A 16,409-nucleotide genomic window follows, 5' to 3' on the forward strand; every position below is an offset into this window, starting at 1 on the left:
ATCTACTGTCATATTTCGGATCAGATTTCAACTTGAACATGTACAGATGTATTTAAGAGGTTAATATTTCAAGTAAAGAATGAGGAAAAAGTAGTACAATCCCTCTACTATAGTTTGTTTCACAGTTTGTTGACGTAGCCTCTGAAACTGCCAGAAGCTGGCCTTGAAGAGACAGAAGCTAAAACGGCCTGTTTCAGACATAGGATGAACTGAGGGGCTGCATTAAGGGCGAGTATAAGATAAATAAGGAGTTTTTAACTGTAAATCATGCAGATATTCCAGTAGAGGCCCAGATTCAAAATATAGACCTAGAAATATGCATAATATGCCCCCTTTAAAGGTACTATGTGGAGTTTTTGACCATAAGTAGTGCTATGGAGCAATGTTTTTATGAGTGGGTCCCTGGTTCAATGGTTGATACAGCTTTCCTGCCAATGGTCACGTTATTCCACTAATCTACAGGCGGTGATAACACGCCAAGAAATGTAGCAATGCAGCAGGAAAAGACAAACAAGCATGAATGTTCAAACCATTTTAAAAATCAGCTTTGCAGATGTTTTATGAAGAAAATGCATTCAGTGCAATGCATTTTGTTGAGCACTGCTGAATGTAAACACAACTTTATTGACATTTTCTCATAGACTACCTTTAGAGACAGACACAAAAATGACACCAGTACTAACTAAACCAAAAATAATAATATCCACTATTAAACAAAAGAGAGAGAGAAATCATATGGTATTTTAAATATACTATATCTATCTTACACCAGAAGCTGGGTCTGTTTTTAAGCACAGAGTGGCTACTCTTCCTCAAAAGACGATCTTCGCTGCACGCTGCTGCGTCAGACAGGAAAACAAACAGCAGCTGCTTCCGGTTTCCCCGCCCTCAGTCAGCTGTCACTCGCTTGTTTGCAAACAGCTCCGTCCACCGGGTCCATGCTCCCTCCTGCGTCCTCTGCGGGCCTTTAGCTCCTCCGCGATGGGGGAAAACGACGAAAGCGACATCATAGAGCACCACGTCGAGGAGGAGATGGAGAAGAAGGCCATAAGGAGTCACACGGCGTCCTCCTCGTTCCTGGAGAGCGTCACTCCGTCCGACAGAGAGGGCCACAGCGGCACCCAGTCCTCCCACAGACTGCTGGCCTACAGTGATGCGCTCATCTCCATCATAGCCACCGTCATGGTGAGACACTGAGCTTTATATCTGAATACTGATATCTTATAGACTGCAGGTTAGTGGGCGGAAGGGCGGCCTGCTGTTTGGACTGCAGAAACCATCATTCACGTGACAGTGTCAGGTGTCAGGTGTGGAGATGGAAACACCTGCGAGATATCAATATGCAGAGTCACATTATGGTTAATGATCACTATTATCATTCCCTGAGTTCAGTAAGTATCTTAAAGTGTCACAGAAACTGCAGGACAAGCAGTGAAAGGCTACAGTTACACAACTTTGTTCTTAAATATTCCCTCCAGATATGTAATAAGACATAAAAGAAATACTCTGCTTGGAACAATTATGTGTGTCTGATGTGTTTTCTCCATACAAAAAAAGTATAATTACCACTTTAAAATCCTCAAAATGGCATTTCATCCATCTCCCTTATTGGAAAAATCCAGAATGTTGAATATGCAAATACATTCATTGGCTACTGTATTAGGAACACCTGTGCAATCTAATGCACAACAATACAACAGCCTTGCCATAAAATCTACATTTATGAAGTTTATAAACTTCCAGTTTTTGTTGACACTGTCAGAAAGGTGATAAATCTACTTTCTGTGTAATATTGAGGTCATAGTGGGTGGTGATGGTGCATTATTGAAGGATGTTTCTAATATTTTGTCCATGTCAACAAAAACTGGAAGTTTATAAGCTTCATTAATGTAAATTTTATGGCAGAGCTGTTGTTTTGTTTTGCATTAGATTGCACAGGGGTTCCTAATAAAGTGGCTGGTGAGAGTATATTTCATTTAAGAAGTTTTTAACTGTAGAGTCCATTCTCAATGTTTGTGCATTAGTTGCAAATCATGCTTGTAGATACACGTCTTAACCTTCAGACTTTCCTCCATCTGCAGATTAAGGTGAAAACAAACTCTGCATAGTGAAGGTCAAACATGCAGATTAAGTAACAATAAGCAAAACACGGGTCTGAGCGGAGGAGACTTAAAATAGTACACATAGTTTCTGGTTTCTTTAGTTTTCAAGGACAGTATATTGAATATCGTTGGGTTTGGACAAAACTACATTTGAGGACGTCGTCTTGATCTTTGGGAAACAGTGATCAATATTTTTCACCATGTTGCTTGTAAACCAAACAACTAATCGATTAATTGCTAATAATCGTTAGTTGCAGATAGACATTCGATCAATATCTCAGCTTCAATCAGCACATAAAGAGTCTGGTTTAATATTTCTATTTACAAATCAGAAATATTGCTGATGTAAAAACATTGCTCCCCAAAAACATAAACATAGCACAAAAAGTAAGGAAATTTGTGTTTGGTAGATTATTTCTTTGTTGTAACAATGCTTCTTGGCAATAAATCTGATACCGTTGGAAAGCCTGTTTATTTTCCTTTTAAATGGTGCCACATTTGTAAGGATGCATTTGTGGGATGAGCAGCGGAGCTGAGTATGTGGGTTGTGCCCATGAAAAATTTGCCTAATCTTCTCTGCCAATGCCAAACAGCTTATTCTGCCATTGGCTCGTGTTTGGTGGATTGGATGATTGAAGTTTGAAGAAACAAGACATATTGGCAATTTAATCATTTATTCATTTAACAAACAGGAGCCTCAGTAGCGTGTGGAAGAACCATACACAGCCTCAACAGCCCGGCACCTCCTCCTAATGCTGGTCACCAGCCTGGTCACACACTGCTGTGAGATGGCATCCCATTCTTCAACCAGCATTTGTCGCAAGCCAGCCAACGTGGTTGTGTTGGTCACTCTGGCACGAACAGCACACCCAAGCTGATCCCACAAGAGTTCAATGGGGTTGAGGTCACTTCATCCTCTCCACTCCCAAAATCTGGAGGTAGTCTCTGATAAACCCCACAAACCGACAAATGCTGGTTGAAGAATCATCCAATCCACCAAACACCAAACAAGAGTCAATGGCAGAATAAGCTGTTTGGTATTGGCAGAGAAGATTTGGCATATTTTTCATGGGCGCAACCCACATACTCAGCTCTGCTGCTCATCCCACAAATGCATGTTCCTTACAAATGTGGCACCATTTAAAAGGAAAATAAACAGGCTTTCCAACGGTATCAGATTTCTTGCCAAGAAGCATTGTTACAACAACGAAATAATCTGCCAAACACAAATTTCCTTACTTTTTGTGCTATGTTTAGTTGAACAACCTTCATTTCCTCTCTTGAGTAAAGCAGTTCATTGTTTACTCGCCTGAATGATGCAGCAGGAAACCTTCTAACAAACACAAGATGTAGAGAACTTCTCTCTCAGTCCTGCTGAAACAGTCTGGCTCCCAAATCATTTCAGAATTCAATTTAAGGTTCTGTTAATTCATTTTAAATCCCTGTGTGATCTGGATCTGCTTCATATTTCAGATCTTGTAGTTTTAACCCTTTATTCTGCACCGACACCCCTCAGATCTGAAAACCCAAATGTTGTATTTAGTTTAATTTCTCTGAAGTGATTGTTGTATTTTATGGTTTTGTATTTTCTATGCACCTGTGAAACACCATATAACTCTGCTTTACTTAACAGTTACATTTATTTACAGATATTACCTGTCGCCCATACGAAGGTTGAAGATAACGAGGTAAATCATTGTTGGTTTGGATATGATTTGTTGACAGTAACAGAAATATAGAAAATCACCTCCATATCCTTTAAATTCTTGTTTCTGTGCATCGCAGGAGTTAAGAGAGAGCGTTCAGCTTCTGCTGACAACAAAGATCGCTGTTTACTTAATGACATTCCTAATTGTGAGTGTTGCATGGGCGGCTCATATCAGGTGAATATTATTATTATTATCATAACGATCATTGTTATTACAGCAATGCAATGTTCAGGTTTGTTATTTTATCACTAATTTGTGTTTATTTTCACAGGTTATTTCAAGTGATTGTACGAATTGATGATTGTCTTGCACTGCTGAACCTTGTAAGTAACAGGTGTTCATTAGACATGATGTTAATATGAGTGTGTCTTTAAATAAAGTCATTTTGAGTATCTTGGATATTTGTTTTAAGCAGAGACAGATAGTAAATACCTAATAACTTCTCACCAGAAGGTAATGATTAGATCACTGATTGGCCACCGTGCCTGAGAAAATAATGGAGCAGAAGACAAAGTGAGGCCATGTGGATGATGTTACCCTCTGTGCATCCATAAAGAAATTAGCCGCAAATCACCAGGCTCAGCTCCCACTAATGTGTCCAAACACTGAAGACTCTCCTCTGGGTCACATTAATGCTGGCAGGCATTGATTTTTTTTTAAAGTATTAATTTTAATTGTTTTGTTTCTTTCGTTTTTCAAAATGTAATGCAATTGTGGTGCTCATTTTCATTTTATATATTTATGTTTATCCTTTTTTTCTATTTTACATTATTTATGATTACTTGACTTGTATTTTCTTTTAACTCATATATTTTGATTGTTATGCACCAAACAAAACACCATGGTGAATACCTTGTATGAGCAAATTTACTCATCAATAAACCTGATTCTGATCAGCCACGGGCAAGTAAAGTAGTCTAGATCTGACTTCTTATAGTTTATATTGTCAAATTGGTTTCAAATCCTGTTTTAGTGAACATTACAAATGCTAATAAAAGTCTGATTTCTGAAGCCAGCAAATACTGTACAAATCAGAGCCTGCCTATTCCCCAGCAGGGAATCATATAGTATTAAAAGAGTAAAGTCACACATGTCTTAGGAAACTTTACAAGTGTGTAGTAAAACGTACAAATAAATTGAAACACAAAAACAAAATACAAACAATTTGGAACAGAACAGAAACCAGTACTGACATACAGGTTTTATAGTACAGTATGTACAGTGTGTGTTTATTATGTGATAGAGTATCTCGGCTGTCAGACTTCCTTTTCGTTATTTTGCTCGTGAATGAAACTTTTCTCTGGTGAACGTTTCCTTCTTTCTTATGTGATGTTCTGCTTTCGGTTCTATTTCAGGCCTGCATGATGCTGATAACCTTTCTACCGTACACAGTCAGTATGAGTCACTAACTGGCAGTTAAATCAGTCACACTCTTTGCACAAATAAATGTTTAATTGACTGATGTCTTTAAAGCTCTCTAACACACACACAAACATCTTTTCTTTGCAGTTCTCTCTGATGGCGACCTTCCCTGTTAACATCCTTGGGATTTTACTGTTTTGTGGTTGTGTGATGGTGATCGGCGTCATTCAGGTTTGGAAAATACACCTTGAAAATAATCAAAACCTAAACTGAGCATGTTTGCCTTTATTCCACCTTGTTAATAATGCATAATCACCCACATCTGTGAAGTTAAAAATCCTGTACGTCTTGTTTCTGCAGTCGTTGATCGTCTTGTACGCCTTCAGCCGCCCCTTCCTTCTCAACGAGCAGATCCAGATCTCAGAAAACCAAACTTTCTACAAACATCACATACTCAAAGTCATCATGAGGGTTCCTCTCATGTGCTTATTCGCCAGCATCTTCTCCTTCATCTTCTTCCAGCTGGTAGGTTGTTCCTCAGTCTCTTGATGGTGCTGCATGTAGCATTTTAACATCAGTAGTTTGTTTGAAAACTATAAAATCAACTTTTTTTGGCAATTTTTGTAGGTTGTGTTTTGTTTTGTTTGCTTGTTTTAGAAATGAATAGTTCAAAAATAACGATTACACTAGTTTGCTTTGAATTAATGAATGTCAAAAAGTAAAAATGGTGATATCTTCAGATGTCTTGCTTTGTCCGAGCAACAGATGAAAACCCAAAGATGTAGAATTTATAATATTCAACACAGAAAAGCAGCAAATGGTCCAATTTGAGAATACAATCAGGGAATGTTCAGCATTTATGCATCAAAAAGGACCTAAACTATTATTTTATTATCAGAATTGTTATGATTATTTTTTTTGTGCATTCACTTCAACCTTTAAACCTTTCAATCAATCAGTCAAAGTGCTTTACAGATGACGGACAAGCCCATAATAAGACAGAACAAATGTAGACAGGACAAACAAAGATTAATACACGTGTGGTAAAAAAAAAAGATGAATCTTAATAAAAATCAGTGAAATAGATCTAAAATACAATAAGAATTAGATAAAGCCGATATAAGATAATGACAGTTAAATGGGTAAGATGGAATAAAACATTTTAAAACATGATGGAGGGATATTTAGTTGGTTGTAATCTGCGATCTCACCACTAGATGCCACTAAATCCTTTACACTGGTCCTTAAATTTACATTTAAAGATTTCAACACTCTCAGTTTCTCTCACATCCTCAGGCAGACTGTCCCAACAGCTCAGAGCATAGAAACAAAATAATATTGTTGTCTTAAATATTATTCCGTCTGCATCTCTTTTCTCCAAGTGACATTTTGATATGTTTTTCAGTCTTACGTGCTGTTAGCCATTGTCATCTTCCTGCCGTACATCTCCCAGTGTTTGAAGTGGTGTCGCAGCAAAGCAATTGGTAAGCAGCAGCTTTCCTGCCGAGAGGAGAAACATGTTTGATCTACCAGATATTTATAAACCCAAGAACTCTGAATAGAGATTTATTATAGTGAGGCGTTTTATAATGAATAAACCCGATGTCTCATCCACTTCAGGTCAGGTGGAGGAGACTCCAGACTCCATGTTGTTCTACACATACCTGCCTAACGAACCCCTCAGTAAAGAGCGAGTGGAGGCCTTCAGTGATGGAGTTTACGCCATCGTAGCAACGCTTCTCATCCTGGACATATGGTTTGTTGCTCTTCGTCTATATTATTAGTATCTAGTTGGATGGGCAGACACAGCTAACCGCTAAAAATAAAATAGAAATGTCAGCAACACTCAGTACAACTAATGTCCCGCCCTGTGAAGATTTATTGATCTGAAAGGGAGATCATCTTCTTCTGAATCTCTCTGTTACAGATGCAGGTATTGTAGTTATTATTATTAATAATAATAATAATCTTTATTTATAGAGCACTTTCTTAAGTCCTCATTACAAACTGCTTCACAAGGGCAGCAAAATCAAATCATAAAGTCATTAGATTAAAATAAACAAACAAACTGACAAAATGATTAGTATATGCATAGTTATCTATCCTGCTTTTAATGTTTTAGTGATTAAAAACTGTGAATGTATTTAAAGTCACTCCATAACTAGTGCACTAAATTTACTGGTGAGTTTGAGTTTCCAGATTGAAGTGTGAAGTTTCTGCATTATACAGTTCAGCAAACTTTTCATAATGGAACTAAAATTCTTGGCGAGATGCTGCTGTCTGGCTGGCAGCCCGTTACAGCAGCTCCCTCCTATTATTCAACTCTTTGTCTATTTTTATCTATTTCTGTCTATTATCTAATCTTGAAAAAAAATGCTCTGGCATTTGGGAAAGAGGAAAGTAGTTCAACAACTAATAAGTTTACTGTGTGTTCACTACTTCTCTAGTCCATATCTGTGCTCAGAGCATGTACACTGCTTTTTGCTAAATCCTGTTAACTATTGTTATGGCGGATAATGACAATGACTCACAAGTGTCAAATATCTCAATTTACTGGTCACTATAAAGTGAAAATAGTGATTAAGTGAACAAGGAGGTGATTAAAGACATAAATTGGATGCTGCTACATATAACTGACCTTTGAACATTAGTTTCTGTTGTGGGAAAGTGTGTTGTCAGTAGACAAGCACTACTAATGTTGGTACTGCCTGAAATGTGATAGCAGACATTACAGCATTGTGAGGTGAAACAATATCGCGATACGTGCTGATAGCAGTGCATAAAGCAAATAAAAACAAGCTAAAATAGAATAAGACAGATGAAACAGGAGAGTAAAGGTTACAGTGCAGTGTAAGATATGAATCAAAAGCCTCCAATTTGATTTAAAAAAGGCAGTGGCAAACAGAAAAGTCTTCAGCGTTGATTTAAAAGAACTGAGAGTTGCAGCAGACCTGCAGTTTTCTGGGAGTTTGTTTAAAAACTGAGCGCTGCTTCTCCATGTTTAGTTTAGGTAGGTAGCAGATCAGAAATGTAAAACCAACAGTAGTATTTTAAAATCAATTCTTAACTGGGGTTGCCGACCTGCAAGTTGCTCTTTAAAGCTGTTTTAAAAACTATGAAAATGAACAAAACTGATAAGTTGCAACACTAAATATCACTTAATATCAGTTTGTAAAGGATGTTTGTTTATTTTGTGTTTTTTTAATACTTATGTATTAAGTGTGTAATACTGTAAAAAAAAAAAAAAAGTGTATTGAAATGTGCTGAAAACCTTCTAACCTTCATCCTCCCGTTGTTCCTTCAGCGAGGACAACGTTCCAGACCCGACGGTTGTAGAGAAGCAGTTTGGCGGCAGCCTGATCGCGGCTCTGCAGGTCTACGGCCCGGAGTACCTCGCCTACTTCGGCTCCTTCGCCACCGTCGGCCTTCTCTGGTTTGTCCACCACTCGCTCTTCCTCCACGTCACCAAGGCGACGCGCTTCATGGGCCTGCTGAACACCTTATCTTTGGCGTTTGTCGGAGGTTTGCCTTTAGCCTACCAGCTAACACACGAATTCCCGCGCAACTCCCGCAACGAACTGGAAGCCATTCAGATTAGCTGTGTGATAATTTTCTTCGCAGGCATATTTCAGCTCGCTATTTGGGTGGTCGCTCTTTACAGTGAACAAGAAACCCTGCACCCTTATGTACGATACGGCGGACGCGAGCACGTGTTTATGCTAGCTAAGCTAGCATTATATCCCTGCGTAGCTCTGGGGACGTTTTTCCTGACATGCATTTTGAGTAAATTTAGCGCCTCAATTTTCCACTTGATGGAGATTACGGTGCCTTTTGCTTTTCTCGTGTTGAGGCTGTTGGTGCGTGTCGGGCTAGCGCTGCTACGGCTCATTTTCTGCCCTGATAGACCCGACCCAAAGACTGCTATAGAGGAGGAAGATGACGAGACAAGAGTGCCCTTCAACCCTTTAGTTACTTAGCTATGGAGGAGGAAAGTGCCATATAAAATTAAGATAAGACTGACAGAGCTGTGAGGCTTCGCTACAAATGCTCGGTCTCCGAAAGAGTCGCTGGTTATTTTCCATTTGACTTCTTGTCCATTTTGTAGGTTTGAATCAAATGGAAAGTAGGTTGTTCTGTTTAAACCTGGTTCAAATCTTGAGAAGTAATCAGCGAACGTAGGATTGGATGTGACCAAGTTGGAGGTGAAGTTGAGGTTTATAAAACAGGTAGTGGACCAGATGGTTTGGTATCGACACTGACAGCCAAAGCTTATTTGTTCATTTAATTTTATACTAATGCTGGTTTTGATTAGTAAGCCATCAGAAGTCATTGAATGGACTTGGGTGTAGATTATCTTCAAGCACGCACATGCTTATTTTTAAATACCCACAATGTAGTTTACTATTTTAAATTTAAGCCTCTTAAGTAGTACTTGGTCAAATGCTTCAGATCACATCACTCATAACTTTGTGGATTATTCAGTTTACCGTAAAAAAGAACAGGCAGAGCAGGAAAAAAAAAACAGGTTTTGTAATTATAGTTTCATTTCTGTGCCAAGTACAGAAAAAAAAGGAAAAGGAAAAAGAGTCCATCCAACTGACATGGTTTTAATTTAGCCCGGGGGGAAGATTTGTTGAACACGTTCAGACACATTCAGTTACAGGAGTTCACAGGAGAGAGCTGATGACTTAAATATTTTAAAAATACTCAAGATAAGGAAGGTTTTTTTCACATAATTGTCTCCTCTCAGAATATTCCCACCACTCCTGAGTATAAATATTGAGTTGCTTGTAAGTAACCAGCCTTGGTTTTAGTCTGGAGCGCTGGGCAATTTAAATGTACGGGTTCCTCTATAATATTTCAAATTGCACTACTTCAAAAATATTTTGATTCAGATATTTGTGTGTAATCTCACCGGAATGTGATCTCAATGTTCGAAATACATAATAATTCTGTACTATTCTATACTATTATCTTTTAACAGAAAGACAGTGCACTTAAATGCCATGTTTTTGGGGGCTTTTATTGATTTTTAGGTCCAGTTATACTTGTTTAAAGTTTGACTTGAAAATTCTTTTTTTTTTTTTACAAGGTCATGTTATTCTGTTTTTATGGAGGTTTTATGTAGTATTTTTTTCCAGAAGGGGTCACTGTTGTTTCTGTTAAATATTTCTCAGCTACTTGAAGCTTCTTTTATCACTGCTATGATGTTGGACATGTACAGTAATGTGTGTTTACTACTTAATCAAAGGGACTCAAATCTGAGATGCACTTTAATGGAGACCTGGGACAGAACATTATGTGGAGTTTAAAGAATGATTATTGCTCATTTCTTTGTGTCTGTGACTTACTGAATTGGTCATTTTATATTTTTGCTATTTTTATGTTTTGGTCCTGCTTCGAGAGTATCGTTTCATTTTATGGGCATTTACATCTTGATCTGTAATCTGCAATTTCTGTGATTTTATGGAAGGAATATTTTACGTGGAACAAGTTCTTCTGAATATAACATGCACTTATTACAGAAAGGCGTTAACATAAAATATGTGCCTGAATTTGTTTTATCCAAGATAAAGAACGCAAACTTTTAGCCTAATATAAACTATATCTATATAATTAAAAACTGCAACGTCATACTTTGTCAGTTACAAATCAAGCAGCTTGTTCTCGTTTCCTTGGACACCAAACTACCACTCAGAAATCAGCTGTTTTTTTTACATTTGTTGTCCTTGTTGTCTAAATGTTCCCTCTGATCGGTCTCTGTTCTCAACGCCTCGATGTCTGTTTGTAATGGCTACATAACTGCAAACGCTGCATCTTCACTTTCTCACTGTGCTAAATCAGTTTTTTTTTTTGTTAAATCACAAATTGTCGAGCTTGGTTTTGTGAATAAATCTGAAGTTGTTCCCTTGAAAGTGAATTCTTCATTTTGTCATGATTTAAAAAGGTAATAAATAAACATGTAAGACAATTTAAAGAAAAAAAAACTTTATTCACCTCCATACAGTAAACAGCTTCACAAATATCCCTATCATAGATATCAATGTGTGTTAATACATTACTCTGTATTGCCCCTAACAACATACTTCCTCAATATAAATTTTGCAATTTAATCTTATCCACTCCAAAAAAAAAGCTATAGATTTTCATTAGAAAACATTTCCGCTCAAAGCAAATCAAACAACATTTACACAAAATGATAAATTAAAAAGACAAGCAACCAAACATCTGTAGTGCATCGTTACCTGACATCTGGGCTACCAAAAAAACAACCTTGTCTGTTCTACCAGTGTGTACCACAAAGTGTTTTACCTTCATAACCTGGATAGAAATATAAATTAGTTCACACAACAACTTAAACCTCTAAGTTGAACTAAATCCGTAAAACTGCTTGAGTTTGGAGTATGCCACCAGAATAATTATAAAGTATCAAAAGTTTTTGATTGATGGTATTCATTAAAACTATCAGTAAAAAAAGTTATATTATGGTCATTAAATATGCCAATTCAAGTTCAGTGACATTATTCTGTCTTTTAAAAATGACATAATTAATGAACTATTGAAAGAATTTGCAAAATACTAGTTAAATGTCTTTCGATATTATTTAATCTCACAATTCATCGTTCTTGTTTGACTGGCTGCAGGTCTCTAAATTTAACACGTAAGTCAGACTGTTAGACGTCCAACCAACAGAGAAGTGACAGGAGCTCTTTTTTTGTTGGCCAATCAGAGCTCATCAACTACTGCATGTCAAGACAACTGAAATATGAGATGGAATATTACAGAAAGACACGATAAAAACAAGAACCTCATTAACTCATTCATCATTTACAGACAAAAAGGAATTATCGATTGGTACATTACATGATAATTTTATAACTTTTTACCAGTACAGTTCTGATCAGCATCATGTCACTTGTTATTCACAAGTCTAACCATTTGAAATTGGAAAAATATGTATATTTGATCTCGAATGATCTGTCCAAAACAACAACAGCGCCTTGTACTCCAGAGGAGGGCGTCTGATCTCTTGCACGCCTTTTTGCCCGCAGCACAACTACGCAGTTGTTGTTTTCTTTTATGCAAAATGAAGAAACTATTGAACCGTGCTGATTACGGTTACGATTACAGAACAACTCTCTCGAATGAGTCATCAGAGGCTCTGTGAATGAACGGAGCCAAAATCACTTCCACGGTGCAGTTCAAGGATCAGGTGTCGTGTGTTATGTTTGAATTAAATGAAATAAATTACATCTTGATTCTCAAATATTGAACAATAGTTTTGATAAAGCTACAGTCCTATAAATTACCTATAAATTCAAGTGGCACACTCCAGACTTCATATTAAAAAAACAGCCTAAATAATAATAATAATAATAATAATTCAAATAATTTGACAATCAGCTGTTTGTGTTGATTCTTGTTTCCCATTTTTGGTCAGATTGCTTTAATTTGAAGATCATCCAGATATCTACATCATCTTGTTCAGGATGTTACCTGGACAGTGACGATTGCAAACAGAAAAGCCTGTATAGCAGTAGTGTGTGTGTGTGTGTGTGTTTTGCCAGAGAGAGGATTTAGTTATACAGTACAATACAGCTGGTCCCAAAAATCCACCCAACACCCCCCATTCATTTCAAATGGTGAGAAGGGGAGAAACACACTAAAATGCACTTCTATGAGAAAATGTGAACACAACAACCTGGACAAATAAATTATAACATCCTGTCCAACAACTGAAGGAAGTTAACAGAATACAGTGACACACATTGCACGGGCCGCAGATGTAAATGTTAGTGCTCCAAAGTTTGAAAACCCTTGAATTCCAAAAACTCTCCTCTGCTTGTTTTGGTTTCTTCAGGACAAAGAGGGGATGGTTTGGATCTGGGGCCCTTGGAGCTTTTCCAATGACGGAAGGAAATCAGTGTTAATCAGACAGTGCTTTGGTAAACATTTCTTTTGTGAAACGCTCTGGATTCAATCAGAGAATCTCATCGGCCCCCGTCGGGCGCAAAAAAAAGAAAAAAAAAAACGTGGCCTTGTAACACGCTTATAATGCATGGTCTGATTCATCACACGGGTGAACATGTGATTCATCACACATGCCTGAGTTAAATTATGTCATACACTGAAATCTCATCCATATTCTAAGGAAACTTGCATAAGATAAAAACATTGCTAATATAAAAAACTGCCCAGAATATCAGATTTTTATATACTTAGATATCTGCATATACAGTACATGCTGTATATGCACACATAATACAGTATATATAGTCCATATATACTCAAATCTTATATCATCATTGCAGGGAGCAGTGATAATCATATTATATTGCAAACTACATTCAAAAATTAATCATAAAACAGTGATTTAATGCATAAGAAGACTCTAAAATAGCATTATTTTTTTAAAGAGTTTGACAAATGTTGAGTCCAGAGATGTGGGATCTGCGGAGTGGTCTGCTGGGTCTACACCCCACCCCCCCACAGCTACAGTGCAACTAAAATCATTGGTTAACCGGATAAAAGGAAGCACAGTCTTATTTATATTTCAACATTTTGGGAAATACTCTTATTGGCTTTCTTTTCAAGAGCTGGATAAGAAGATACATATCAATCTCATGTCTGTGTATGGAGCAGTATGGATTCTAGAGCTAGCAGGCGATTAGCTTAGCTTAGCTTAGCTTAGCATAGAGGCTAGAAGCAGGAGGAAACAACTAGCGTGTCTCTCTTCAAAGTTATGCCTCTAAAGCTCACTAGATCACATGTATCTCATTTATTTGTTCTGAATAAAAACAGAAATGTAAATACAATCAATTGTGTTTTTACAGGAAGTTTATCAGTCCAACATTTATGGGCTTTCACACCAAAAGTTCAACACTGAGCAGCACATGGCCTTTCTTTCCACAGAGGAAATCAAGTGAGCTGTGCCAGCTGATTTTCCGGCAGGTTTTGCAGCCAAAGTTCAATCAATTTGAAGTTATTTATGCTGATCATCAAAAACTCACATCCGATGGGATTCTGGCATCGACAGGATGCAGAAGTTTTGGCAGCAACGATTTTTACTGTAGAGAAGAATGGAGGAAAAGCTCCTTTACGTTGCTGAAATCCTCTGATTCTACTCAGTGAAAAGTCTCCGGCATCACATAAAATATCAGAGAGGACGATTATTCCTGGTTGGAAGATTAATACAGTATTGTGATTGTTTTGATTTTGATGTAACTAGCATCCTAGCTAGCTGCTCTGAAAAATTATGAGCTGCTCCTCATTCTGCGCATCTCACACAAACTGTTTGCTGTTGTACGTTCAAACCGTTAATTAACATGTTAATTAGTGAGATTTAGGTGCCTTTGTAGGCAGATATTAGAACTTTGGTCAGACTCAGGGTAGCTGTTTCCCCCTGTCCCCAGTCTTTATGCTAATTTAAGCTAATCGCCTTCCAGCTCCAGCTCCGTACTTCACGCACAGACATGAGAGTCTTATTTTCTCCTACTCACGCAAAAAAAGCAAATAGGCGTATTTCCCAACATGTCAAACTATACCTTTTAATTTCTTTACACAATCTCTAGTAAAAGTTCACCCAGTACACCCTCTAACACCCTCAACTTCAGATCAAACCTACATCCCTGCCTGTTAAAAATCTAATTTGTTCATGCTAAAGGCTACAAATGAGTTACATCTCTTTTTTTTTTTCTTTTTTTTTTTTTTTTTGCATATCATTTCTCATAGCTTAAAAGTGTTTTTCATTTGTCCCCCAGCAGGTCACACAAGTAGTTATATATTAGGTATTTGTTCAGCTAAATATTTTCACTATATTTATGTACAACACATTAACTTGAGTGTTTGAGTGCACTGCTGATGCTCTAGTTTCTGCTTTAACATGCCTACAAGTCAATCTTCTATTGACTTTTATTGTGCCAGTTATTTAGATTTAGACAGAAACCTAAAAGCTAAAAGTTCACACTGTGGAAGAGGAGAATAAACATGGCTTGGTTTAGCAGTAGCCCAAGACGGGACTTGCGTACATGCTACATGTTTTGTTTTGTTATGCTGTGAGGTTAAGACAATTACATAAGAGCGTTGTCTATAAAACAGTGTCTACAGTATGTTTGACAACCCTGCTGCGTCATTACTTCACCCACCCTCAAACCCAGAAAGACAAGTCTCAATAGTCTTTTTTTTTTTTTGCTGTAGCTCAGGTCCACATGCCCAACACTCTGGGCCCAGTTTATGCTGGTAAAAGCTTCTTAAATCCGTTTGTTCAGCTAAAGTCAGTGCAATATTTGCCGTCCACAGGGACCCTGCACATCCGCCGTCCACCTGCGCTGAGAAAGCAGTGTGCTTGAGAGTCAATGTTTGTTCGATAAGACGTTTTCATCTTCAGTCTTTAGGATGGGGAGGGAGGAGGGGGGGGCTGCCTGTTCGCTTGTGTGTTGTTGATGTGCCGGTCCAAGTCGAAAGCAATGAAGCCGGCAAATGTTTTGTTGTTGTTGTTGTTATGGGTATTTTTTTTTTTACTACGAGGTGATTCCACGTAGTCTGGAGAGTCACCTCAGGTTTAAAGTTGTGATTTTGAGCTGGTTGGAAGTTGGATGAAGAGTTGGCAGGATGAGGATGACGCTCTGAGAGAGGCCTGGGATCACACACTTGACAGCCATACTTCAGATCGTGTGTGTCTTCATATGTGTGTGTGTGTATGTGTGTGTGTGTGTGTGTGTACATGCTTACACAAACTCTCCAAACCAATCACACACACACACTCTCTCCAGTCATCACCCTGTGAAGCCAGAGGTTCTTCACTCAGCCTGGGCTGCAGCGGGGGGGAGCATGCCCCTCTCTCTCAGTTGGGAGTGCAGGGTGTGGAAGATGCTGAGCTGCTGCTCCGGTTGCAGCATCAACAGCTGCTGCAGCACTTTGCTCGGGTTCGGTCCCCTACAGGATGAGAACAGGGTTATAAACCTCAACTTACAGCAATATTAGAGGAACTATATCTAACAGAAACTCTTCTCTACCTTCTTTCCTGCTTGCTGAGGGTTTTGAGAACATACAAATGTAATAAATTATAAGGTGATAAGCCAGCAGGGTGTTTTCACAGGCGACCAACCTTCATCTAACAGTAATTCTTAGGTGTATAATTTACGCTGGCAGGTAAAAAATCATCTAAGTTGTAGCCGTATCTTGAAGTGCACCAATTACTGTAGTCAAGAGACAACAAAAGTTTGTTTTCTTCTGT

At 38.0% G+C, this 16,409-nt stretch overlaps 2 protein-coding genes across 2 annotated transcripts in view; one reads left to right on the forward strand and one right to left on the reverse strand.

Annotated features, from left to right (window-relative positions):
• The first annotated feature begins 747 nt into the window (after window positions 1-747).
• Window positions 748-11,088, forward strand: tmem175 (transmembrane protein 175). The gene is made up of 10 exons (XM_042422444.1): window positions 748-1,185; window positions 3,752-3,790; window positions 3,888-3,985; window positions 4,083-4,134; window positions 5,167-5,202; window positions 5,321-5,404; window positions 5,534-5,698; window positions 6,579-6,657; window positions 6,794-6,929; window positions 8,478-11,088. Exons 1-10 carry the CDS (start codon window positions 982-984, stop codon window positions 9,148-9,150), a joined length of 1,566 nt encoding a protein of 521 aa, XP_042278378.1. The 5' UTR covers window positions 748-981; the 3' UTR covers window positions 9,151-11,088.
• Window positions 11,089-11,144: 56 nt separating this feature from the next.
• Window positions 11,145-16,409, reverse strand: part of cds1 (CDP-diacylglycerol synthase (phosphatidate cytidylyltransferase) 1) — a 37,346-nt gene continuing 32,081 nt past the window's right edge. Inside the window, exon 13 of the mRNA XM_042421986.1 lies at window positions 11,145-16,108. Within this exon, the coding sequence (XP_042277920.1) occupies window positions 15,973-16,108 (136 nt within the window). The 3' untranslated portion in view covers window positions 11,145-15,972. The remainder of the gene's footprint in view (window positions 16,109-16,409) is intronic.

This window comes from Thunnus maccoyii, chromosome 9 (assembly GCF_910596095.1).
Source record: "Thunnus maccoyii chromosome 9, fThuMac1.1, whole genome shotgun sequence".
Lineage (NCBI taxonomy): Eukaryota > Metazoa > Chordata > Actinopteri > Scombriformes > Scombridae > Thunnus > Thunnus maccoyii.